The sequence below is a fragment of the Lycium barbarum genome, chromosome 6 (genome assembly GCF_019175385.1).
Source record: "Lycium barbarum isolate Lr01 chromosome 6, ASM1917538v2, whole genome shotgun sequence".
NCBI classification, from domain to species: domain Eukaryota; kingdom Viridiplantae; phylum Streptophyta; class Magnoliopsida; order Solanales; family Solanaceae; genus Lycium; species Lycium barbarum.
The window spans coordinates 925,095-951,997 of record NC_083342.1 but is presented as its reverse complement, the minus strand read 5'-3'; the positions used below and the strand labels follow the sequence as shown (position 1 = coordinate 951,997).

The 26,903-nt window shown below is 37.4% G+C and overlaps 4 protein-coding genes and 1 long non-coding RNA gene across 5 annotated transcripts; 1 reads left to right on the top strand and 4 right to left on the bottom strand.

Annotated features, from left to right (window-relative positions):
* The first annotated feature begins 496 nt into the window (after positions 1 to 496).
* Positions 497 to 3,564, top strand: LOC132600376 (uncharacterized). The gene is made up of 3 exons (XR_009567184.1): positions 497 to 814; positions 1,768 to 1,834; positions 3,126 to 3,564. It is a non-coding gene; the product is annotated as an uncharacterized LOC132600376 (long non-coding RNA).
* A 1,375-nt stretch (positions 3,565 to 4,939) lies between these two features.
* Positions 4,940 to 6,919, bottom strand: LOC132600374 (auxin-responsive protein SAUR68-like). Its single transcript, XM_060313484.1, has one exon. The coding sequence runs from the start codon at positions 5,501 to 5,503 to the stop codon at positions 5,060 to 5,062; it is 444 nt and encodes a 147-aa protein (XP_060169467.1). The 5' UTR covers positions 5,504 to 6,919; the 3' UTR covers positions 4,940 to 5,059.
* A 433-nt stretch (positions 6,920 to 7,352) lies between these two features.
* Positions 7,353 to 8,582, bottom strand: LOC132600375 (auxin-responsive protein SAUR64-like). The gene has a single exon (XM_060313485.1). The coding sequence runs from the start codon at positions 7,934 to 7,936 to the stop codon at positions 7,496 to 7,498; it is 441 nt and encodes a 146-aa protein (XP_060169468.1). The 5' UTR covers positions 7,937 to 8,582; the 3' UTR covers positions 7,353 to 7,495.
* Positions 8,583 to 9,568: 986 nt separating this feature from the next.
* Positions 9,569 to 10,505, bottom strand: LOC132599435 (auxin-responsive protein SAUR68-like). The gene has a single exon (XM_060312810.1). It carries the CDS (start codon positions 10,145 to 10,147, stop codon positions 9,704 to 9,706), a length of 444 nt encoding a protein of 147 aa, XP_060168793.1. The 5' UTR covers positions 10,148 to 10,505; the 3' UTR covers positions 9,569 to 9,703.
* Positions 10,506 to 10,855: 350 nt separating this feature from the next.
* On the bottom strand, positions 10,856 to 13,021 carry LOC132599434 (auxin-responsive protein SAUR68-like). Its single transcript, XM_060312809.1, has one exon. It carries the CDS (start codon positions 12,557 to 12,559, stop codon positions 12,119 to 12,121), a length of 441 nt encoding a protein of 146 aa, XP_060168792.1. The 5' UTR covers positions 12,560 to 13,021; the 3' UTR covers positions 10,856 to 12,118.
* Positions 13,022 to 26,903: the final 13,882 nt, after the last annotated feature.

Genomic DNA, 26,903 nt, shown 5'->3' with positions numbered 1-26,903 from the left:
TGTTTAATATGGGACCTTTAATTGGAATTGTGGACATGGCTGGTTGTCTAGTTTTAGGCAAAGAAGTTGATGCATTTCTTCCATTTGGCTGTGTGGAACAACAACAACTAGCGCTAAATTTCTTATAAGTCAAATTTCACCCTTCTTATGACTAGTTTCTATTGTGTTGTTGAGCCCATCTTGCTATTGTTATACCCCGTACATTTATACGACGAATTATCCGCAAGCAAATCGACTCAAGTTAAAGGCGGAATTATTTTTGGACATGAAATAAGAGCTTTTAATTTTCAACTTTGATTATCACAAAAATTGCTTATAAATTTTATTTAGCATAAAAATATTAATATTGGAGATTAGGAATTAATTTAATTATCGAAAGTGGGCCCCACGACATGTGGCGATATTTGGTTGGCCTTGAATAAAGATGGACACATGTCATGAAAATTGACACATGTCCACTTTGTAAAGATTATATAAATGAGCATAAGTGGATGACTACACTACAATTAATCTTGCAAATTAGGTTTTAGAGAGAGGGGCTCTCAAGCCTAGAGAGAGGGGGGTTCGGGGGCACTGTTCACAGCGACTGTTCACAGCGGCGCCACTGTTCACGGCGGCGCTACTGTTCACGCCGCCACTGTTCACGGGCACTGTTCACGCCCAGCCCATTTTTGCCCCCTTCTACACAATTAATTGGAGAGATTTGAAGATCAAGAGGAGGAAAAAGATGGAGCTCATGGTAGCCATGGCAACTCACGGCCATGGCTTTCTTGAAGACATTTCATGGTGAAAAAAATTAGAGCTTGTCTCTAAGGTAAGATTTAATTTTTTTCTACATGTTTTGGAGGTAGTTTAGACTTGTATAGCTTGGTAGATGTGTGTTGAATACAAACGGGTTATGCATGTTGATGTTGAATTATAAATTGAGCCGTGTGAAGAGGAGTGTGGTCGTGAGCCATAGTAATGAAAGAGAATGGTGAATTAAAAATTTATTTAGCTTGTTAGAGGTGTCGTTGTGACATTGATGACGTAGATAAAAGGTTAACGAGTTGAGTTGGTGTTGAAATTGGTTGTATGTTGTTATGAGAAATTATGTGATTTTTATATAATTTTTATGCAATTATGAAAGTAAGATGCTAAATGTGAACTATGGTTGTTATTAATGAATTTGGAAGAAAACAATGCGATTTGGTAGTTTCGTTGCAATTGTAGAAGTTTCGAATGGAATATGGAAATGGGCGGAATGGTTCGAATCCTTGGATATTGTTTAAAATGTTATTGAAATATGTTTGGGTAATCTTGAGTTAGTTAATGAATATGGAAAAATGTTGATATTAGTTGGATGGTGTGAAGTTAGAATGGAAGAGTTACATTATGTGGAAAGGAAGGGAAAATTTTTGGATTGTTGGAAATGTTGTATGAATTGCTTAGAATGTCTTTAAGTATTGTTGGTATGGATTCGAGTTAGTATTTAAATATATAAGCATCGATGTTGGCTTGAAGGTAAGTCGTCGAGTTGAATTTATGAAAGTTGTTGAATGATGTAAAAGAGAGTTACTATTATTATTTTGCCTTTCGAGTTGGTTATCAATGTTACTAGGTTGGTTATTGTGGTTGTTGTTGTGGATTTTGAGCGAGATAAATTCTCGGGATGGCCTATTTACAGGGGAAGTGCTGCCGAATTTTCTGTAGAATTTAATGATTAGCTTGGAATGAATGGCTTAAGTGCCCTTAGCTAATGATTGGTATTCGTTGGCGTAATTGTAGACCTTGGGGAGCCCGAGGCGTAGATTTGGATTAGCTTTAGATTGGCTATCTTGGAAGTGCGTTCGAGGTATGTAAAGCGCAACCCTTCTTTCTTTTGGCATGCCTTAGTTTTCAATAGGCTAGATTATAGGCCTTGAGGAAAATTCTAAGATTCGAAATCCGAGCATGTTATGAGCCTTATAAATATTCCTTGGCACTCTTATGTATGATTTGATGAAATATGAACCATTATGTCTTTGAAATAATCGCTTTCCGAACTTTGCATAAAAAGGTTTCACTTTAAAGAATTTCGAAATTTGTGAACGCCATAGCTTTCACAGAAAGGCTCGGATTGCTTCCATATTTTTGTAGAAGTTTGTATGGCATATGATAAGTATGTTTTCCATAGGCGGGCCCGACTCGGGTCGGTACCCGTCCGTGGGTCCCGCGACTTTCCTTTATGTAATTCGGACGACTTTTGAAAGAATTTGGTAAGTTTACACAAATTGCTTGGAAAGTTAGGAGATTGTTCGAAGATCTCTAGGGATGACTCTATAGACTTAATGTACGTAAATTGAGCCTATCACTTTAGTTGACCCGAGGTGGGCCCACTATGCTCGATTTCACTCTTATTGCATTTTAACCTATTTTGAGAAGTTTTAAAGGAAACGTCTTAACTACTCTTCTGACTACTAAATGACACTTGGTTAAGTTATTCTATTGAGTCTTATAAATTATTTTGGAATATGGAAATGATCCCAAGAAGACTATTATCACATAATCTATTTTTGTTATCCGAAATATACGCACCGTGACTATCGTGCGGTTTCATTAATACGGTTGTTGTTCGGAATACTCCATCGAGTCCTTGTAAAATGTATTATGTCTCATATTGCATTAGTTTATCACTACTCCACTCGTGGATGTCTCAATGTTTCCTTCACTGAGCCCGGGCCAGGATATGTTGTCAAGCGTAATCCTCTGCATTGTTCGCCGTGCCTCAATGTGAGGGGGCAGGTATACGTGTACATGGGTTTGTGGAGTATGCTGTGCCATGTACACATGTTCTGATATGATTTGCTATGGCCATCTGATATGATATACTATGTTACGGGGTTATGCCCCTATTCTGATTCTTCTGTGTGGTGGCACCAGCGTCGGGAGGGTGGCCACGTTCTGTCTGCCGAGTCCCTTGGCAGGGGCCGGATTTGATATGACATATGTTTCTGTACACAGTCCGCATGTTTTGAAAATATGTATTTGATACTTTGGATTTTCTACTCACTTTTTCTGTACGTTCTGTACCAGTTATGATTTTGTTTCTGTAATTCAGGCTTTACATATTCAGTACATATTTCGTACTGACCCCCTTTCTTCAGGGGCTGCGTTTTCATGCCGCGCAGGTACATACGACAGGTTCGCTGATCCGCCCTCTTAGGATCTTATTCTGCTATTCTGAGGCGCTCTCTTATCCGGAGCCTATATTTTTGGTACAGTCTCCTGCTATTGTATAAATGTACGTCACTCAGGGGTACGACGGGGCCCTGTCCCGTCATATGATTCTGTCGGTCTGTTTAGAGGTCTGTAGACATGTTTGTGGGTTGGGGTCTTTCTGTACGGATGCGTGTATATGTTGTGTTTGGGCGATCCCATTCGCCGCGGCGGCCGGTCCGCATATGTTTAAATGTTGCTTTGTTGGCCCTGGGTGGTCTTTGTTGGTATTATCTGTGCGCAGGGTTAATTTGGATAGTCTGTAAAACAAAGGAAACTCTGCCGAAATTTTTCTGGAAATTATCTAAATTTGAAATATAGCCTTGACGGCTTCTGCTGTATACTTGAATGCGTTTGATAAAATTTGAGATAGCATTTGATAGGTGTGTTTGGGTGCCCAGATCGGGCACTAGTCACGGCCTACGGGGTTGGGTCGTGACAGCTATACTGTGCTAGATCTGTGTCACCATTACTTTAAGCCAGGTGGTCCAGAACTAAATTCACCAACTTCTCATCTTTGTGAAGTCATGAGAAGCATTGTGGCCTAGCTTTGTTCTTCAACAGATTTATAATCTGAATACTTTGACAATAATAGAGAAGGCAAAACCATGTGGAAGTTCACGTGCAGTTGTCTCTCACAAGTCTCAAAATGCACAAAGCTTTCATTTTTTTGCATCTAAGGCAGTGCATTTTTCAAGTTCTATGTTCATTGTTTTCAGTGATCACTTAGAGTGATAATAGTATCTCTTGGAATGGGAATCAAGACGACTCCACAAAATTCTGGCTTATGGTCAACAACTCAGGCTGGAAATGGACTTTGAATTCTACTCGGTCTCTTTATCATTCATCTTTCTCTACCAACAAGTAGATGGACTTTGAATTCTAAAAGAAATGTGTATAACTTTCTAGTCATGCATTTCCTCATACCAAAAATACCAACATTGGTTTTTCATTAGATATAAGCTTCTATACTCTAACCTGGAATATTCCATAAAAAGCAAATCAGAGAAATCTCATCTTCTTGGGTAACTGTTTTTTAGGAGCTCAAGGGAAATACTTTAGAATCAAAACTATTTACAATGATAATAACATAGATTTGGTGCTGTTTTACACCTTTGACAATTAGAAGAAAAAGTAAACAGAAAACTGCCAAGTGCGTTGCAGAGATTTAAAACATAATTTTGGTAGTTTAATATTTGTCAAGTGAGGTGTGTAGTTGTACTCATTTTTCAAGTAGAATTAGAGCTCGTAACCTGCATTTAAGACTCTGAATACTTTCTTGGTAGAGTAATAATCTTGTAATCTGCTACTCCTTTTCCAATCTAGACTGATCAAGTTTGATATTTAACTGCAGTGAAAGAGTAATACCTTTTATGATTTCATTTCATTTGAACTGTTCAGAGTTGATTTTCATGTCATTAACACTTGTCTGGCATGATTTATGTATATGTAAGTAAAGTTGACTACTCGGACAATAACAACTATATCCTGTAAAGAGGAATGCCTTTTATGATTTCACTTCATTTTGAACTCTTTAGAGTTAATTTTCATGACATTAAGACTTGTATGTGCATGATTCATATATCTGTTGGTTTTGATCAACAAAGTTGACTACTTGCATAAAAAATAACTCCCTGAAAATAATGCCATCCCAGAATACTAGAAGTTCTCAATCTCTAAACTGTAAGTTGAAAGCTTTACGTCGGGTGAAATTTCAGATAAATCTCTATTCCATCTGAAATAAACATCTTTAATTGCCTACTTTTCATATGCTATACAATCTATTCTGAGCTATCACATCCACTAAGGATAATGATCATGACTAATAAACAAGGAGTTGTTTGTTCCCCCATTCTTGGTGCAGAAAAGAAGTTGAAGAGCAACTTGAATTAGTAATTGAGAGGAGCAATGCTTTGTGAAGATCTCCGACAGCTGCACCTTTCTTGATTAGGGAAACAGCGTAGTCCATGAAAGCCGAATCACACGATAATGTAATAGGACCGCCACTTGGCAGACCAAACTCTTCTTCAGACATGTTTAAAAGTTGCAAAATGACCTCGTTTTCAAGATAAGCCAAGGGAATCACAAAGCGCCTTTGATCAGTAGTATACACTACAAACTGGCCTTTTCCGGCTACTAATAATGACGACATACTACAACTGTCTGCATCATTTCTATTTCTTGGAAGTGAAATCCTCTTCCTCTGCATGGCCACAAACTTCTGCCATTTCCTGGCCATCTTGATGAGCTTCTTAGCACTGAGCATTCTTATTTTTTCTAGAAGATTGGAAACAAGAAAGTTAGAGATCTGTGATGGCTGAGTGGATAATGCTTGTGGTTGATGATGAAAATGCTTATGTAAGGGGGATTATTTATACAGGGCTGGACAGAGGCTTTGAGTTGGAGCTTAAATTTTTGTCACTAACCACCAAAGGCAAATCCATGTTCTGATGTCTGTTGGTCATGTTGATTTGGGGCCTTCAATTTGTGGATGAAGCTATAGTTTGAATGTATGGAATATGATAGGTTCCTTCTGGTCTTCTCTTTGGTAGAAACAGGACATTAGTTAAAGACAGATGAGACCCTCACCATTGTCAATAGTTAAGATAGAAGAATGCTCAACTTTATTGATTGGTCAAAATTCAATTCTTTTGGAGAGAAAGTTAGGAAGACGGAGTACCTAAAGTTATGAGAAAAGGTAGGTCCTTGTGTCTCTCATAATATTTGGCCTAATAACTAAAATTCATCAAATGCTTGTCAGTTAGTATGACTGCAATTCCATGTGTGCTACATGTGCTATTGTTTTTCTTCTAGTATGGCTTAAATGTTTTGCCAATCATTCACCAGTAACTATCAGGATGTATTATGATATATCATTTCTTAGATAAACACATCCAGTTTATCAAAAGAATCTCTTCCTTTATTACTCTTCTAGATAGATAACTCTGATGTTTAGTCTAAGTGAGTCGTCAAGAAGTTTTCAACATCAGGAGTAGTCTAAGATTTCATTGTTCATGGAAAAAGTTAATGCTACCATTTTAATGACTTGGCAATGATCATGCTTCAAGGACAAAAGCTATTTTTTCTAGTGATTTGTCAATTCCCCTTCTTCATACCAGTTTCTGTAGTTATAGACTCAAATGCTCATTTTACAAAGTGCCCAAATGGACAAATGTAAAGTAACTTAGAACCCACCTTGTCTAATGTATAAGAGTGCAGTGTGAGAAAAGGGCTTGTTCATCTTAGTTTCTTGAACGGCATTGCTCGAACAGCTAAGATAATTTCAGAATTCAATGGTTCACATATGTTGACTTCAAAATCCACCATCTCATATCTTTATTGATTGCTTTTGTTTGCTCATCATACTATTTCTATTAAAAGAAATTCAACCTGAGCGCAAGATAAACGTTTAAAAATTTGCACACATGTGCAAATTACTTGTATTTCTTTTTGTTCTGTGGAGAGAGGTCCTTCAACAAAATATTAGACCTACAAAGATTGCAGCTTCTGTTCTTGGACCAATTAGGCCATAGCAGAGGTGGTTTATAATTTTTCCGAAATTGAGGCTTGCTTTGCTCTTCATTTCTAGCTATGCATATTGTAGAACTATGGTTTTGTGAGTCTACATAAATGTACCACTCCAGGCCATTATACTTGATTTCATTACTTAGTCCAACTCACTAAAGACCACTTGTTTCTGCCAGGTGGTTATGAGCTTTCTAGAGTTGGACATGCAATGGCTTGATATATTTGAATATGAATGACCTATTTCAAGAAACTAGAATCCCAGTGGAAGTGGTGATGGGGTAAGAAGCTGCAGAGTGAATAATTGAGGTTTTTTATTACTTTCTAAATGATTATATTCTTGTAAACTGCAGCTCCTTTTCCAATCCAGATTGATCAAGTGTGATATTTAACAACAGTGCAAGGGGGTTACCTTTTATGATTTCATTTCATCTGAACTCTTCAGAGTTAATTTTCATGTCATTAAGACTGTCTGGGCATTATATATCTGTTAGTTTTCATCGCCAAAGTTGAATACTCGGATAAAAACTAGTTTTTCATGTAAACAGTACCAGCCCAAGACGAGAATGCACGAAGTTTTCAATCACCAATTGAGAAATGAAAGATTTCAATCTGGTTAAATTTCATATAAATCTTGATTCCATTTGTATACACAGTTTCAACTACCTACTTTTAATCTGATATATATAAAATCTATTTTGAGCTATCCTTTACTAAAGATAATGAACATGATTCAACAAACAAGGAGTTGCTGGTTTCCCCATTCTTGGTGCAAAGAAGAAGTTGAAGAGCAACTTGAACTAATCAAGAAGAGCAATGCTTTATGAAGATCTTCAGCAGTTGCGCCTTTCTTGATTAGTGAAACAATGTATTCCATGAAAGCTGAATCACACGTTAATATAATATGGCCTCCACTTGGCAGACCAAACTCTTCTTCAGACATGTTTAAAAGTTGCAAAATGAACTTATTTTCCAGATAAGCCAATGGAATCAGAAAGCGTCTTTGATCAGTTGTATACACTACAAACTGGCCTTTTCCGGCTATAAATGATGAAGACGTACTGCAACTTTCTGCCTCATTTCCATTTCTTGGAAGTGAAATCCTCTTCCTCTGCATGGCTGCGAACTTCTGCCATGTCCTAGCCATCTTAATGAGTTTCTTAACACTTAGCATTGTTTTCGCTTGAAGATTGGAAGCAAGAAAGTTGGAGACGTTTGATAGCTGAATAGAAAATGCTTGTGGTTGATGATGAAAAGTCTTATGGAAGGGGGATTATTTATCCAAGAGGCTGGACAGACGCTTTGAGTTGTAGTTGAATTTTTGCCTCTAACAACCGAAGGCAAATCCATGTGCTGTTGTCTGTTGGTCATGTTGATACAGGGCCTTAAATTTATTAATTAATCCTGTTCAAATGTATGGAAGATGATAAGTTTCTTGTGAAAAGATAATGTTTTGCTGGTAAAAGGCAAAACCATGTGGTGCTGCCTGTTATGTCATATGTATTCAAAGCTGTTTATAAATGCACAGTTCTCCACATAAACTAAAATCTCTTTACCTTTTCTTTAGTTTCACAATCCTTAGAGCTTAATCATCTAGTATTTCTAGCCTGAAAATGAAAAAAAGAAGCCTATACAATATGCCTATCCGCGTCCAGTATACTATTCTGTCTGATGGCAAAATGCCAAAAAAAAAAAATGTTGGTGTTTGTTCAAAATTTGTGATTTGCAGGTCGGTCTTGTTTACTCTTACACAGTGAAAAGCAATGTTGTAAACTTACTATAATATCAATAACAGTTGGGATATCACCTCTAGTCTCTTTTCTCCTTTTTGTGTGTGGAAAAACCAGAATTTGTTTCCAACCAAAAGACTTGTAACTGGCTAATATGTTACACGAGCATATTTTTCAAGATTTCATTGTTCATGAAAAATCTATACACTAGTAATTTAATGACTTTGAATTCTAACAGAAATGTGTGACTTTCTAGTCAAGCATTTCCTCATACCAAAAACATCAACATTGGTTTTCATTAGATATAAGCGTCTATACTCTAAACTGGATATTTCATAAAAAGCAGATCCGAGAAATCTCATCTTCTTGAGTAACTGTTTCTCAGGAGCTCAACGAAAGTACTTTAGAATCACAACTATTTAAAATGATAATAACATAGTTTTGGTGCTGCTTTACACCTTTGACATTTAAAAAAATAAGCAAATGGAAGACTGCACAAGTATATGCCTATTTGGTGATTCTGAAGCCACAAACTGGATATTCCAGGTGCATTGCAAAGATCTAAAACATAGTTTTGGTAGTTTAATATTTGTCAAGTGAGGTGCGTAGTTGTACTCATTTTTCAAGTAGAATTAGCAGCTGGTAACCTGCATTTAAGACTGAATACTTTCTTGGTAGAGTAATATTCTTGTAATCTGCTGCTCCTTTTCCAATCTAGACTAATCAAGTTTGATATTTAACTGCAGTGAAAGAGTAATACCATTTATGATTTCATTTCGTTTGAACTGTTCAGAGTTGATTTTCATGTCATTAACACTTGTCTGGCATGATTTTGTATCTGTCAGTAAAGTTGACTACTCGGACAATAACAACTATATCTTGTAAAGAGGAATACCTTTTATGATTTCACTTCATTTTGAACTCTTTAGAGTTAATTTTCATGACATCAAGATTTGTATGTGCATGATTCCTATATCTGTTGGTTTTGATCAACAAAGTTGACTACTAGCATAAAAAATAAGTCCCTGTAAATAATGTCATCCCAGAATGCTAGGAGTTCTCAATCTCGAAAATGTAAATTGAAAGCTTTAGATCGGGTGAAATTTCAGATAAATCTCTATTCCATCTGAAATAAACATCTTTAATTGCCTACTTTTCATATGCTATACAATCTATTCTGAGCTATCATACACTAAGGATAATGATCATGACTAATAAACAAGGAGTTGTTGGTTCCCCCATTCTTGGTGCAGAAAAGAAGTTGAAGAGCAACTTGAATTAGTAATTGAGAGGAGCAATGCTTTGTGAAGATCTCCGACAGCTGCACCTTTCTTGATTAGGGAAACAGCGTAGTCCATGAAAGCTGAATCACACGGTAATGTAATAGGACCGCCACTTGGCAGACCAAACTCTTCTTCAGACATGTTTAAAAGTTGCAAAATGACCTTGTTTTCAAGATAAGCCAAGGGAATCACAAAGCGCCTTTGATCAGTAGTATACACTACAAACTGGCCTTTTCCGGCTACTAATAATGACGACATACTACAACTATCTGCATCATTTCTATTTCTTGGAAGTGAAATCCTCTTCCTCTGCATGGCCGCAAACTTCTGCCATTTCCTGGCCATCTTGATGAGCTTCTTAGCACTGAGCATTCTTATTTTTTCTAGAAGATTGGAAAGAAGAAAGTTAGATCTCTGATGGCTGAGTAGATAATGCTTGTGTTTGATGATCAATTTATACAGGGCTGGATAGGGCTTTGAGTTGGAGCTTAAATTTTTGCCACAACCACCAAAGGCAAATCCATGTGCTGATGTCTGTTGCTCATGTTGATTTGGGGCCTTCAATTTGTGGATGAAGCTATAGTTTGAATGTATGAAATATAATAGGTTCCTTATTGTCTTCTCTTTGGTAGAAACAAGACATTAGTTAAAGACAGATGAGACCCTCACCATTGTCATTAGTTAAGATACAAGAATGCTCAACTTTATTGATTGGTCAAAATTCAATTCTTTTGGAGAGAGAGTTAGGAAGAGGGAGTACCTAAAGTTATGAGAAAAGGTAGGGCCTTGTGCCTCTCATAATATTTGGCCTAATAAGTAATGATCACCAAATGCTTGTCAGTTAGTATGAAGGCAATTCCATGTGCTAGCGTTTTTCTTCTAGTACGGCTTAAAAGTTTTGCCAATCATTCACCAGTAACTATCAGGATGTATTATGATATATCATTTCTTATAAAACACATCCAGTTCTTCAAAAGAATCTCTTCCTTTATCACTCTTCTAGATAGATAACTCTGATGTTACGTCTAAGTGAGTTGTCAAGAAGTTTTCAACATCAGGAGTAAGTCTAAGAGTTCACTGTTCATGGAAAAGGTTAATGCTACTATTTTAATGACTTCGCAATGATCATGCTTCACGGAAACAAAATTATTTTTTCTTGTGATTTGTTAGTTCCCCTTCTTCATACTAGTTTCTGTAGTTATATACTCAAATGCTCATTTTACAAAGTACCCAAATGGACAACGTAAAGGGATAAGTGGTGATTTTACCACTTATTCAGTGTCGTTCACTTACACTTTTGTAGTTCTTTTAGTATGTATTTCTGCTCAATCTTATGAAATTCATCGTATTTCAATTGTGTGGATCAATAGACGTGGTTGAAGCAAAAAATGATGATAAAGAAGTGAGAAAGAGATAAAATGGCGAAATCAGGCCCGAGTTAAAAAAATTATGACGTCCGAGGTGTCTCAAAGACCTCTGTGGCCAGCATAAAGTAACTTAGATACCACCTTGTCTAATGGATAAGAGTGCAGTGTGAGAAAAGGGCTTGTTCAGCTTAGTTTCTTGAACAGAATTGCTCGAACAGCTAATACAATTTCAGAATTCAATGGTTCACATATGTTGACTTCAAAATCCACCATCTCATTCTTTATTTATTGCTTCTTTTTCTCTCATACTATTTCTATTAAAAGAAATTGAACCTGAGCGCAAGATAAACGTTTAAAAAGTTGCACACATGTGCAAATTACTTGTACTTCTTTTTGTTCCATGGAGAGAGGTCCTTTGAGAAAAATATTAGACATACAAAGAATGCAGTTTCTGTTCTTGGACCAATTAGGCCATAGTACAGGTGGTTTATAATTTATTCGAAATTGAAGCTTGCTTTTTTCTTCATTTCTAGCTATGCATATTGTATAACTATGGTTTTGTGAGTCTACATAAATAAACCACTCCAGGCAATTACTTGATTTCTTATATATAGAAGGGGAGCCTTGGCTTAACTGGTAAAGTTGCTGCCATGTGACTAGGAGGTCATGGGTTCGAGCCGTGGAAACAGCCGCTTGCAGAAATGCAAGGTAAGACTGCATACAATAGACCCTTGTGATCTGGTCCTTCCCCGGACCCCGCACATAGCGGGAGCTTAGTGCACCGCGCTGCCCTTTTTAGTGCCATCCCAAGATGAGAATGCTAGAAGTTTTCAATCACCAATTGAGAAATGAAAGATTTCAATCTGGTTAAATTTCATATAAATCTCGATTCCATTTGTACACACACTTTCAACTACCTACTTTTAATCTGATAATCTATCTTGAGCTATCATTTACTAAAGATAATGAACATTACTCAACAAACAAGGAGTTGCTGGTTTCTCCATTCTTGGTGCAATGAAGAAGTTGAAGAGCAACTTGAACTAAGCAAGAGGATCAATGCTTTGTGAAGATCTTCAGCTGTTGCACCTTTCTTGATTAGTGAAACAAGGTACTCCATGAAGGCTGAATCACACAGTAATTTAATAGGACCGCCACTTGGCAGACCAAACTCTTCTTCAGACATATTTAAAAGTTGCAAAATGAGCTCATTTTCTAGATAAGCCAATGGAATCACAAAGCGCTTTTGATCAGTTGTATACACTACAAACTGGCCTTTTCCGGCCATAAATGATGAAGATGTACTACAACTGTCTGCATCGTTTCTATTTCTTGGAAGTGAAATCCTCTTCCTCTGCATGGCTGCAAACTTCTGCCATTTCCTAGCCATCTTGATAAGTTTCTTAGCACTTAGCATTGTTTTTTCTCTTGAAGATTGGAAACAATAAAGTTAGAGACGCTTGATAGCTGAATAGATAATGCTTGTGGTTGATGATGAAAAGGCTTATAGAAGGGGGATTATTTATATACTAGGGGCTGGAGAAGGATTTGAGTTGGAGTTGAAATTTTTTCCACTCACCGATTAGGCAAATCCATCTGATGTTGTCCGTTAGTCATGCTGATATGGGGCCTTAAATTTGTGGATTAAGCTAAGATTGAATGTATGTGATCTTTCAAAACGTTTGATTACTAGCTGTCTGGTTGATGATTGATGTGGCTCGTGGAAGCAGTTTATTGAGATTGTAGCTAAAGTTGCCACACTCAGTTAGTTAGGCAAAGCAAAATCATGTGTTGCTGTTTAATGTGGGACCTTTGGAATTGTGTACATGGCTGGTTGTCTAGTTTTAGGCAAAGAGGTTGATGCATTTCTTTCATTTAAATTTCTGTGTGGAGTAACAGCAAATAGAGCAAAAGTTTCTTATTTGTCAAATTTCACCCTTCTTATGACTTGTTTCTATTCTATACTGTGCTAGATCTGTGTCACCATTACTTTAAACCAGCTGGTCCATAACTAAATTCACCAACTACATCCATTCAATAATAAGGAGGTCCTTGCCACAAGTCTTGTAAAGCTCTGTGGCCTAGCTTGTTTTCAACAAATATATAATCTGAATACTTTGACAAAATAGAAGGAAAAACCATGTGGAAGTCCAATAGTGCATTTCCCAGGTTCTATGCTCATAGCTTGCAGTCATCATTTAGAGTGATAAAAAGTATTATCTCTGGACAATGGGCATCAAGATGACCCTGCAAATTCTGGGTCAAAATGATTTACAACATTCCGGTAATTTCAGGGTTAATTAAAGTTAAAGAGTCACCACTTAATTATTATGGTGAATTAGGACACCTAATTTAATTAAAGTAATTGCTTATAGTTAACTCCGTTTTAAAGCCTACTAAACTTATGAAATTCTAGGTAAGGATTCAATTAATCTAAAGGCAAGGTATTAAGCACCCTTTAAGATCCATTAAAAATGATTAACTTAATTATTTAATTAAGGCTAATAAAAAGTGATTTTCATGGTACAAGTATTGATAACAAAAAAGTACTTTGCTACATTTAGGAAAAAAAATAATTTCGACCCTTTAATTCGGACAATGAATAACATTCCTAAGGTAACTATTCTTAAAAATATTTGGAGTGAAAAAAATTGATTTTTCAAAATAGATAAATGGTTGAACGCCAAAATAATTTTCCCTAACTCAATCAAAATGAGATGACGCTTTCTTTTGTTAGAAAAGCTAAGATTTAAAAAAATCAGATATTTTACTTAACTTATAAAATAAGTTCATTAATTAAATACTAGCTAATTTAAATAAATGAAAATCCTATGTAACTCCCTACAAAGGTGAATAACAGAAGCTTAACACAAAAAGCTTAGAATTTTAAAAGCACACTATCAAAAGTAAGCAACGAACATTCGTGCCCAGATAATATGTAAAGAAACAACAGGCATATCACTTTATGATAGTGTCACGACCCAACCCCGTAGGCCGTAACTGGTGCCCGAGCTGGGCACCCTAACGGACTTATCCAAATCGAATCACATACAAATAGCATATACGGCCATAAATACTATATGTCGTCTCAAACTGTATCAAACTATCTCAGACACATTTCAGCACAACCAGATGCATATACATATATCAAAAGCTGACAAGGCTATCAAATGGCACAACGGCCCCAAAACATATACAAAATGCACGCCGACAAGGCTGCCAGAGCGAATAGGATCATACAAACACATCTGAACAGAAGTAGGCACACACACCCACAAATACGTCTACAGACCTCTAAACAAACCAATCAAAACATATGGCGGGACAGGGCCCCGCCGTACCCCTGATCAAATATATACATACACAGCGAACAAAATATATGTATATACCAAAATGTAGGCTCTGGAATGAGAAGAGCACTCCAAATAGCAGAAGAGGGTGTCCTAAACTGGTGGATCACCAAACTGTGCGTCTGTACCTGCGGGCATGAAACGCAGCCCCCGAAGAAAGGGGGTCAGTACGAAATATGTACTGAGTATGCAAAGCAGAAGATACAGAAACAAATCTGAGGCATAAACGAAGTAGTAGTACAGAAAATAAGTACAAATCCAACATATCAAAATGTTTACTTTTAAAAATATGTAAGTCATGCATAGGGTACAGAAGAATATGGTCGCCCGCCTGTCAATGGCACCATAACACAGCATAACACCAGAAGGTTTCAAATCTCCGTATCCCCGTCACATATCATAACACTGCATAACGCCATACACAGCATAACACCATACACAGCATAACACCAAATATAAGTGGAACCCGACCCTCTTAGCGAGTAGCTCGGTGAACCATAAACACAGCATAACTCCGGAGTATATCAAAGTGCACACGACAACAGAACCGGCCCGGGACTCGGCGAAAGGGATAACAGAATGCACGAGTAGAGTCGTGAGTAGTCATATGCATAAAATCATTATCATGAACTCAAACATAAGTAAAATGATCATACTTAACAACAACAACAACAACAGCCCAGTGAAATCCCACATCTTGGGGTCTGGGGAGGGTATAATGTACGCAGACCTTACTCATACCAAGGTAGGATGGCTGTTTCCGAGAGACCCTCGGCTCAATAGAAGCATAAGCAGGGGGTCAGATAAGGTTAAAAGATTTAAAACGATATTTCAATGAAATAATGCAAGCGACACAGTAAAACAGGATAATCAAGGAATTCAAAGCGATATGGAAATGCAAATCACGAAAGCGGCACAGATAAAATAGAGTAATCAAAGTACAGAAAGTAGCAAATAATAACATAAATCAAAGCACAAGAAATTATAATGCACTAATGCGCCTACTAATAAGGAAAGATAACGAGACTTATATACTAGCCTTCTACCCTAATGTGGGTCCTCCACACGTTCCTATCTAAGGTCATGTCCTCGGTAAGCTGTAACTGCGTCATGTCCTGTCTAATCACCTCTCCCCAATATTTCTTTGGCCTACCCCTACCTCTTCTGAAACCATCCATGGCTAACCTCTCACACCTCCGCACTGGGGCATCTATGTCTCTCCTCTTCACATGCCCAAACCATCTCAGTCGCATTTCCCGCATCTTGTCTTCCACCGAGGCCACTCCCACCTTATCCCGAATAGCCTCATTTCTAATCCTGTCGCTCCTAGTGTGCCCACACATCCATCTCAACATTCTCATCTCGGTAACTTTCATCTTTTGAACGTGAGAGATCTTAACTGGCCAACACTCCGCCCCATACAACATAGCCGGTCTAACCACCACTCTGTAGAACTTGCCTTTCAGTTGTGGTGGCACCTTCTTGTCACATAGCACTCCTGAAGCTAGCCTCCATTTCATCCACCCTACCCCAATACGATGTGTGACATCATCGTCAATCTCCCCGCTGCCTTGCATGATAGACCCAAGGTACTTGAAACTACTTTTCTTTTGGATGGCCTGAGCACCAAGTCTAACTTCCACGCCAACCTCCTGGGGTGTCTCACTGAACTTACACTCTAAGTACTCTGTCTTGGTCCTACTCAGCTTAAATCCTTTAGACTCCAAGGTATGTCTCCAATCCTCCAGCTTAGCGTTAACTCCGCTACGAGTCTCATCGATCAGGACTATGTCGTCCGCGAAAAGCATACACCATGGCACCTCACCTTGAATTTGTCGCGTCAATCTATCCATCACCAAGGCAAATAAAAACGGACTAAGAGCTGATCCTTGATGCAACCCCATCACAACTGGAAAGTGCTCTGAGTCCCCTCCTACTGTCCTTACTCTAGTTTTGGCTTCCTCATACATGTCCTTGATCACCCTAATGTATGCTACAGGTACACCTTTAGCCTCCAAACATCTCCATAGGATTTCTCTTGGAACTTTATCGTAAGCCTTTTCTAGGTCGATGAATACCATATGCAAGTCCCTCTTCCTCTCCCTATACTGCTCCACCAGTCTCCTCACAAGATGAATGGCTTCTGTAGTTGAGCGTCCCGGCATAAATCCGAACTGGTTCTCTGAAATAGGCACGCCTCTCCTCACTCTCATCTCCACCACTCTTTCCCACACTTTCATAGTATGGCTTAGTAGCTTGATACCTCTATAGTTTTCGCAACTCTGGACATCCCCCTTGTTTTTGTATAGAGGGATCATTACGCTCGACCTCCATTCTTCGGGCATCGTTGCCGTCTTAAAGATGACATTAAACAACCTAGTCAGCCACTCCAAACCTGCCGAGCTCGCGCTCTTCCAAAATTCCCCAGGGATCTCGTCAGGTCCGGTCGCTCTTCCCCTGCGCATCCTACGGACAGCACCCTTAACCTCCTCAACCTTAATACTCCTGCAATACCCAAAATCGTGACGCCTCCCTGTATGCTCCAAATCTCCCAACACGATGTCTCTCTCCCCTTCTTCATTCAAGAGTTTGTGAAAATATGACTGCCATCTCTATTTAACGAGAGTCTCCTCTACCAATACTTTTCCATGCTCATCTTTAATGCACTTCACTTGATCCACATCGCGCGCCCTTCTCTCCCGCACCCTGGCTAGCCTGAACAATTTCCTATCCCCGCCTTTCTCTTCTAGTTCAGCATAGAGGCGTTCAAAAGCTGCCGTTTTTGCCGTCGACACCGCCGACTTCGCCTCCTTCCTCGCTATCTTATAAAGTTCCCTATTCGTCCACATCTCCACCTCATCCTTTCTTTCTATCAGCTTCGCATACGCCATCTTCTTTGCTTCCACCTTCCCTTGCACTTCTCCATTCCACCACCAGTCCCCTCGATGCCGACCACGACTACCTGTCGAGACTCCCAACATTTCTCTTGCTACAACCCTAATACAACTAGCCGTCCTATCCCACATACTGGTCGCATCCCCACTACTATCCCAGGCCCCCATATCCTTCAATTTCTCTTCCATCTCCAGGGCACTAGCCGTGGTCAAACTCCCCCATCTGATCCTAGGTCGATCCTCCCCGACCCTCTTCTTCCTCGTCATCTTAATCCCTAAATCCATCACCAAGAGCTTATGTCGGGTTGTAAGGTTGTCCCTCGGAATGACCTTACAATCTTTACACAAACCTTTATCATCCTTCCTAAGAAGTAAAAAATCTATCTGAGTCTTAGCCGCCGAACTACGGAAGGTTACCAAGTGCTCTTCCTTCTTTGGAAAACTCGAATTGGCTATCACCAACCCAACAGCTCTTGCGAAATCCAAAAGTGAAACTCCTCCTCCATTTCTGTCCCCGAAGCCAAAGCCTCCATGCACATCATCATAACCTCCCGAAATAGACCCGATGTGCCCATTGAAATCCCCTCCCACGAAAAGTTTCTCAGTAGGCGGTATGCCTCCCACTAACTCGTCCAAATCCTCCCAAAAGCGCCTCTTCTCCTCCTCGCGTAAGCCCGCTTGCGGCGCATAAGCACTAATAATGTTCAAAGTGGTCCCTTCAACGATCACCTTAATCGACATCATCCTATCGTTGACTCTCCTAACCTCCACCACCTGATCCCTTAAATCACTATCTACTAAAATGCCTACCCCATTCCTATACTTCGATCTACCAGAGAACCAAAGCTTATACCCGTCTACCTCCTTAGCTTTAGGTCCTACCCATTTGGTCTCTTGGACACAAGCTATATTAATCTTCCTCCTCTTAAGGGTCTTAACTAGCTCTATGGACTTTCCCGTTAACGTCCCAATGTTCCAAGAACCTACTCTCAGTCTAGATGCTCCTTTAACCCACTTACTCCTCCTAACCCTCGTCCCCGTCCCCGTCCCTGAACGAGAACATGACCCTAGTCTACCATCAATATCCAAAGCCACGAAAACGCGTTTGAACTAATAAATTAGTCAAAGGTCTAAAGTCAGCAAATGTAGCTACAAATGTATGAACAAAGCATAGATATGAGAACCGGAGGTACCAACTCCAGTCGAAATGAACCTGTTCGCCGCCGGAAAATACTGTTCACGTCGGGGGTACTGTTCACACGGAGTACTGTTCACACCGGGGTACTGTTCACGTCGGGGGTACTGTTCACAGCGAAAAACCAGAAAAGTTGCCGGAAAAATTCTCCGGCGACTGAGCAGCGGCTATCCGGCAGATAAAAAGGGAAAAAAGTAGAAGAGAAGAAGAAGAGGAGAAGAAAAAGGAAAAAGCGAAAGCAAAGTAAATGTAGCCGGAAAAGTCGCCGGCGTTACCTGGTCGCCGGTATTACCTGAATGTGATAGTGGCCGGAAAAGGATCTGAAATATCAGATATCAGATCTAATCTGATCTAAATCTCAGATCTAATGGTGAAAGGAAGAGGAGAGAGAGGAGAGAGAAAGTTAGAGAGAGGAGGAAGGTGCAGCAGTCCTAAAATGATCATACTTGAAAATCGAAATAATAGTCATAACAAATTCTTTCAAAAGTTCTCCGAATTACATAAAGGAAAGTCGCGGGACCCACGGTCGGGTATTGACCCGAGTCGGGCCCGCCTATGGAAAACATACTCATTATACATCATGCAAACTCCTATAAAAATATTGGAGCGATCCGAGCCTTTATGCAAAAGATATGGCATTCAAAAATTACGAAACTCTTTAAAGTGAAACCTTTCTATGCAAAGTTCGAAAAGCGATTATTTCAAAGACATAATGGTTCATATTTCATCAAATCATACATAAGAGTGTCAAGGAATATATGAGGATCATAACATGCTCGGATTTCGAATCTTAGAATTTTCCTCAAGGCTTATAATCTATAACCTATTGAAAACTAAGGCATGCCAAAAGAAAGAAGGATTGGGCTTTACATACCTCGTACGCACTCCAAGCTAGCCAATCTAAAGTTAATCCCAATCTACGCCTCGGGCTCCCCAAGGTCTACAAATATGCCAACGAATATCCAATATTAAACGTAGGCACTTAAGCAATTTATTCCAAACTAACTCTAAATTCTACAGAAAATTCGGCAACATTTCCCCTGTAAATAGGCCACCCCGAGAATTTAACTCGTCCAAAATCAACAACAACAACAACAACAACCAACCTAGCAACATCGATAATCAATTCGAAAGGCAATATAGCAATAGTACCCTTTTTTACAACATTCGATAACATTCATAATATTTAATTCGACGGCTTACATTCAAGCCACATTATCGCTCATACATTCTATTTCCAACCCGAATCCTTACCAACAATATTCAAGGACATCCTAAATTCTCCAATTCTTGATTTTTCTCTAAGTGTATAATGATAGAAAGATGACTTGAAAGTCATCTTTTAATCCCACAAAATATCTCCAAGTGTCCTTGGCCCACACATGTGTTGGACCAATTAAAATTGGCCACACGATGTGTGGGACCAATTCCCATTTACACGGCCACAAGGACATTTTTGGGCAAGATTTTTAATTTCCAACTTATGAATTGTGGTCCCAATTTTTCCTAAGTGTTCAATGCCAACAATTTCATATATAATTTATGTCTCGAAATAAAATCAAAGGTCAAAAGTCCCGACTTCAAATCCCGGAATAGTCCTGGCCCTAAATTATCATAATTAATCCGGGTTGTCCCAATGTATAAAAATACGGGACATAACAGATAGGGAGTTGAAAGAAAATTATGGCAGGGTGTCCCCCCCCCCCCCCCCCCCACTTTTCATTTCTGTTGAGATGTATTTGGGGGAGCGAGAGACACAGATGGAAATGCAGATGCACGCTCCAGGGCTTGCGGTGACGTCGAGTCTCAACGTGGGACTCTTCGGCTCCGGTGTTGTCATGCAAAACAAAAAAAAAATAACCGAGGAATTAGCATAAGGAAACTTAATTCTTGACAGAGTAAAGAAAGTAACATATGTGCAGCCAAGCAATAAATTCCAAAATAATGGACATCAAGTTCGCCGTGTCTAGAATGTTTCAGCACAAAATGAATATCATATATATTTAAGAGATAGGTACAGCTTATGTATTCGAAGTGGCTTCGACGTCAAGGAATACTCACATAGTTAAGTGTTGTTAAACATACAGAGAACTTAAAACTCAAGAACTAATAATTTACAAATATGTGCTTCAGAACTAAGTATGGTTTCTACTCATATAGAAGGGTCCTAAATGTAAGTTTCTATGTGAGTACCACGAAGATGTATATTTTCTCATTTGACATCTAACAACTAACTGATCCGGAATTCACTGATCTATCTTTAGATAGTCCGTTTAAAGACAATGACTACTACAAATATGGTATCCAGACAGAGATTGAAATTGTACCCTATGTTCATGGTAGCTAAGCACTCTAATAAGAAACAACTAAAGATACATTTTTCAAATATTCAACAGAATACAACCAATTACGACATAAGCCGACGTCTCTTGTCTAGGGAATATCCGAACGAGAAAGAAATCCAACAGTGGTATCGCATGAGTTCTAAAGTATGTGAGAAAATATACTAAACATAGGTAGAAAAATATATTCCATTATACAAAATTAATAAACTCAGGCTAAGTAAAGTTACTACTGTACATTTATATCTTTTAGAACACAAAGTGAGATCCTAAAAACATGATTGCTAAACACATCTTTTATTAGAATTTTGTGAGCACATTTCATACAATTGCAAGCCTAAAACGTGATTTTCAACACAACATTGCCGGGTAAAAGAAACTAAACAGGGGATGATATTACCTTTTTGTAGTGCAGTGAACGTGGGTGTCGGTGGCCTCGAATCTACTCTGTCGTTATGAACAAATCGAAACCTCAACACAAATGAGTTCTAAGTCTCCAGCACAGCTAAAGTTAAAACGAGATAGAAAGATGAACTATAGAAATTGAAGATTCTTTAAAGTTAAAATGAGCAGATCGTATTTAGTGTGGTGGTATTTCCAGATGTTTTTTTAAAAAAACCTCTCCCGGCTACTGTTATGAGATAGCATTTATAGATGAAAAACTAAGTCCAAGGTTTGTGATTCTTGAGCGGGAAAAACGAGATGAAGATCTTGGCCAGAGATTGGTTTGAAATTTAAACGTTGTAGAATAGGACGAACTTCACGTGATTTGCTCGAAAAAGTCAAGATTTGCTTAACACCTTACCCGAAATGACAATACAAGGTGTCAGTCATGGCTGTAGTAGTCCAAGCTTTCCTCAAAGGGTAAAAGAGCATGTGAGTGCCGCTGGAGAGATTTTACAAACCCTAGCTGATTTGGATTCAAAATGGGGGTAGTTCGGTCATTTTGACGAATAAAGTGGGGGGGGGGGGGGGGGGGGTAGTGTAGTCTGTTCAAAGACCGGGAGGATTTAGGCTAGTTATTGGGCTCGGTTTCAGGATGTCATGTAGTTGGAATTAAAGTGGGCTGCATTAACTGAGAAGATTTGGACCTTATTTGGGCTTATTATAGAAGTCAAATTTTGAAGTTTCTCCTTCTTCACATTTATTTCCTTTCTAACTTCTTTGTATTAAGAATTTGGAGAATATACGTAATGATCGTGCATTTAGTAGTAAGATACCAACTATTGTCATAAGTTTAATAATAGTAATAACTAATAAATATATATTAATGTAAGAGATAGTAAGAATAGTTATAGACGAAGTAACAATACTTTAATAATAATACTAATAATAGCGATAAATAAGATATTTGAATAATAATGATTTAGAAGCTTGAGGAAATGAACTGGAAGAGGGAGGGCCAAAATTGAGTGTCAACATTATGTTCAACAACTCAGGCAGGAAATTAGAATATTATGAAGAATCTTTTGTAGGATTTACATTTAGTGTAATATACTTCCTTTCTTCTCTTATTTTTCTTGTGTAAAAGTATCATGTATTCTAATGTATTTGAATGAAGTACTCCCTCCGTTCCAATTTATGTGATGCATTTTTCTTTTTAATCTGTACCAAAAAGAATTATTACATTTCTATGTTTAAAAATAATTTAACTTAAACAAGTCATTTTACCCTTAATGAAATGATTTACGGCTACACAAATATATGTGACTTGTTTTATACCACAAGTCTCAAAAGTTTCCTTTCTTTCTTAACCTCTCTGCCTAATCAAACTATATCACATAAATTGGGACGGAGAGAAAAATTGAGACAGTCATTTTTCATTTTCTCTTGTGTTTTCTCTGTTCTTGACAAATATAATTAGCATCGTATAAGGTATGATTTAAATTTAGTTATTAAGTTGCCACCCTCAGTTAGGTAGGCAAAATCATGTGCTGCTTTTTATTATGGGACCTTAGGATTTATGGACATGGCCAGATATTTGTCTACTTTTAAGCATAGAGGTTGATGCATTCTTTCATTTGTTGAGTGAAAAAGAAATCGGGTGAGTTGGACTAAGAAATTGTCGTCTTTTGGTGAGTGGGAGAATTCTCACCTTAGGTAGCAGTCATGAACTGCGACTTATATTTTTTGAGAAAATGACAAAAAGGGTCATTAATCTTTGGCATTAAGTTCAAAATAGTCCTTTAAGTATTACTTGAGCAATTCTGATCTTTTACGTTTGTCAAAAGTGAGCACCTTTAGTCCTTTAAGTTTGTCAAAAATGAGCATTTTTGGTTTAGTATCTACCAAATTCTGATTGCTAAATTAACTAGAATTTTGAAATCTTTTTTAACCAGAAACACCATAAATTTCTTGAACCGCAACATAAAAAACTACACCAAACACAAAAAATAATAGAAATTGTACCTCAAAAAAGTTGCACAAGACTTTTGAAATAAAATAAATATAACATAAACTGCAAAAGTTATACTTCCAAACATGAATTCTCGTTAAACTTTATATTTTCACAGCTCCGATTAAATTCAACACTCAAAATTTAGTAAATATTTGATGTAAACCAAAAGTGCATCGTGGTAATATAATAGGGCCATCAGTTGGAAGTTCGAACTCTGTTCCATTAGTTGTTGAGATTTTTTATTAAGAAGCATGCTTATACTGCCTGTTTAAATTGAATTATTATTAGATTGAATCTACACATATTTAATTGAATGCTATATGTGCTTAGTCACGTAATACAAAGATTAAATCTAAAGTAAGATCCACTAATTCAATGACCAAATTGAAAAACCTAAGGCGGCTACTGAGGGGCGTTGAATACTAAAGATTAACATTGAATGCTTATTTTTATTATAAGCAAGACAAAAAAATTACATTATAAACGAATAGTATGATTGATTATTTGGTCTACTACCTAGAATTAAAAATGTAATTATCGTACCTATTATTAAGATAAATAATAACTTGAGAGTCAATTAATTATAAGAAAAGAAGCTTTAAATATAGCGAGTTAACATTAAACACGCAAATAGACGTGATCAAGAGTAATCCTCCCCAAATTTATTGTCATGAAAGCTACTTTGTCTTTCTTAAATAATTCGAAAATGAAAAGGTACACCGCCGTATTTGCCGTACCTTAGTTGACTTCAATCTTTAAATATTCTCTTACTTAATTAAACATATTTTGACTTCTCTTATTCATGCTCAAATGACGTCAAATTTTTTGATTTTCTATTCCGTGTCCGATATTCGTTTTTGTTTTTGGACTCGACTAATCGATAGTTGTGCCGTGAAGTGTCATTTTGAAGGGTAAAGCGTTATATACCAAAATTTACTTCATTCCTAAGGCTCGAATTCAATACATGTTGTTAAAAATGAAGAAATACTTATCACGCTGTGGTGGCGTCAAATATTGGTATTGAAGAAACCACAAGTCTCCAAAGTTGTTGAGCAATATATATGATAATAGATGATTATATTATATTTTCATTGACCATTTTAATAAACTTCTATACATGTCAAGCTTACGAAATGTTAGATATTTATACCTAATCCCCAGTCCTTTGACCTTAGAAGTTGCTCTATCTCTACTTCGTTTTCTTTGTAAATATCAAAAGTTGTTCATTAATTATTAAATCTTTTCGTACTAAAAAATATAACAGTAAGGAATTAACTTCTCCTTCTTTATATATACTCCATACTTACTATCGTCTAGCAAACATCTTAGCTTCTCCTTTCTTTGTATATTCTTGTATTGGTACTTAGGTTCTTATTTTACAGGAATTTGTTATATAGAGGAAATTGTGATGATGGGGTTAGAGAGGTTAATAATAAGCTTGAAGATGAAATTGAAAAGATCATCCATGAAAATCAAGAAAGAACTTTACGACAAAATTGAGAAGAGTGAGAGTATGAGAGTCGAGATAAGGAGCAGGAAGGCTCGTAAGCTCAATGAGAAAACTCTGAAAATTGCAGATTCCTTTAAAACAAGAGGAGTCAGTTTTCTTTGAAGATCAAGGAATATAGTGTCAACAATTATGCCATTTGGAAGAAGTCTTCTAGAAAAGTCTGTTATGAATGAATGGAAAAGAGCTTGTTTCAAAGATGTAATGTAACTCATAGAGAAAATTACGTAATAGTAATACCCCAACGGGTTGTTTCGTTTAGCTACGAATTATGTAAGAATTATAATGCAGAAGTTGTATAGTTGATGAACGAATTATAATGCAGAAATTATATATTCGATGAACAATAATGTGGGAATTGCTATGTAGTAAGTAATAATTTACATGTTATTATGGAAGGTTGCTTATCGTACGAGATCTTTTTGTCTTAGTTACCCTCTTCAATATATTCCTCTCGGGGAGCTTTGACTATAAAAAAAGTTACTCTTATCTATGTTTTGTGAATAGAGACATGCATTTTTATTTTCTATATAGCATAAAATTATAAACAGCTTCTTACATAACTTATGCGGTATTGATATAGAGTCCGTTTGGATTGACTTATAAGTTGCTTATAAGCTGTTTTCAGCTTTTTTGAGTGTTTAGCTGGCCAGCTTAAAGTCATTTTGTGCTTAAAGTAAGCTCAAAAAAATAATTGGGTCCGTTTGACTTAGCTTATCTAAAGCAGCTTATAAGTTGAAAACAGCTTATAAGCCAAAAAAAAAAATTGGGCTACCCCAATTTTTTTTGTTTTTAGCTTATAAGTTGTTGCAGCTTACAAACAACTTATAAGCTGCTTAAAATAAGCCCATCCAAATAGGCTCATAGTGCCAAAAAAAAAAATGACATATATTTATGCATGCTTTCGTGTTATATTTCATGAGTATTGTTTAGTGACCCTTTCATCGAATTTTCTTAGTACAAGAGGATCACTATCTCCCCTTTATGTTATGTGTTTAAATATTTTTGATAGCTTTAATCTTCTATTAAAATGAATTCTAAAACAATTTAAAAGCTAAATTAACATAGAAGGAAAAAGAAAATAAACAAAATAAAATAGAAATAATCACAAGATACTTCTACCACCCCAAACACAAGAAGCAGATAGACTTCTATCTAAGGAAACCTTCACAAAATTGATATCAATAGATACATAAGATTTGCAGTACTTTATTGGATTGCATCACACAACTCATACAAGCTCTCAAGAATATATTATTAAGAGTGTGCGACTTTGGGCCACTCATGCTCATAAATTATTAGGAGGATGACAATTTTCACTTATTTCCAAAGTTTTTTTTGTTATTAGAAGTTTCTTCATGCCATTGAAAAAAATATTGATTCAATTGGAAAATGTAGTGGAAATTCGAATCATGGCCTGGGCGTAACACGGCACTCGGTGCCTCACTGCATGTGACCGAGCGAATCACATGGCTTGCTGAATCATCATGAGGCATAACATGAGCGGAATACAACGTGAATGCATGATGAACCTTTACAAAATGCAATAAGTCATAATACTTAATGAAAGTACTTATTTAAACATGAGTGTGGAAATAACATGAATGAGCCAAAATGGCTATACGACTCCGAAAGTGTGACATGACATAACTGACTTGTCCAGTCTATGAAACCTCTAACATAAGTCTGAACATGGAAAGCATACTCGCTGGGACAAGGCCCCCAGCAAACCTTAGATGCATAGCTAATCATAAAATAAAGAGTTGACTAAACCCCGAATGAGATGGGGCTCACCAATAAGCTGATACGAATGTTGTCCTATTGGGCAGATGCATCGTCCTGTAAATCAGTACCTGCATCATGAAATGTAGGCCCCCGGGCAATAAAAGAGGACGTCAGCACATTGAATGTACTGGTATGTAAAGCAACTGAATGAAATAACATGATAAGAATTGAAACTGAAAACCTGGACATGAACATGAGCATGAGCATGAGCATGAGTACATATATATATATATAACATAAGTAAAACATGATAAGTAGGGAGAACATTTCATAAACCGACAACATGATAT

Bases quoted from the DNA above. Each gene is read 5' to 3' on its own strand.
- LOC132599435 (XM_060312810.1), bottom strand. From the start codon at position 10,147: ATGCTCAGTGCTAAGAAGCTCATCAAGATGGCCAGGAAATGGCAGAAG.
- LOC132600374 (XM_060313484.1), bottom strand. From the start codon at position 5,503: ATGCTCAGTGCTAAGAAGCTCATCAAGATGGCCAGGAAATGGCAGAAG.
- LOC132600375 (XM_060313485.1), bottom strand. From the start codon at position 7,936: ATGCTAAGTGTTAAGAAACTCATTAAGATGGCTAGGACATGGCAGAAG.
- LOC132599434 (XM_060312809.1), bottom strand. From the start codon at position 12,559: ATGCTAAGTGCTAAGAAACTTATCAAGATGGCTAGGAAATGGCAGAAG.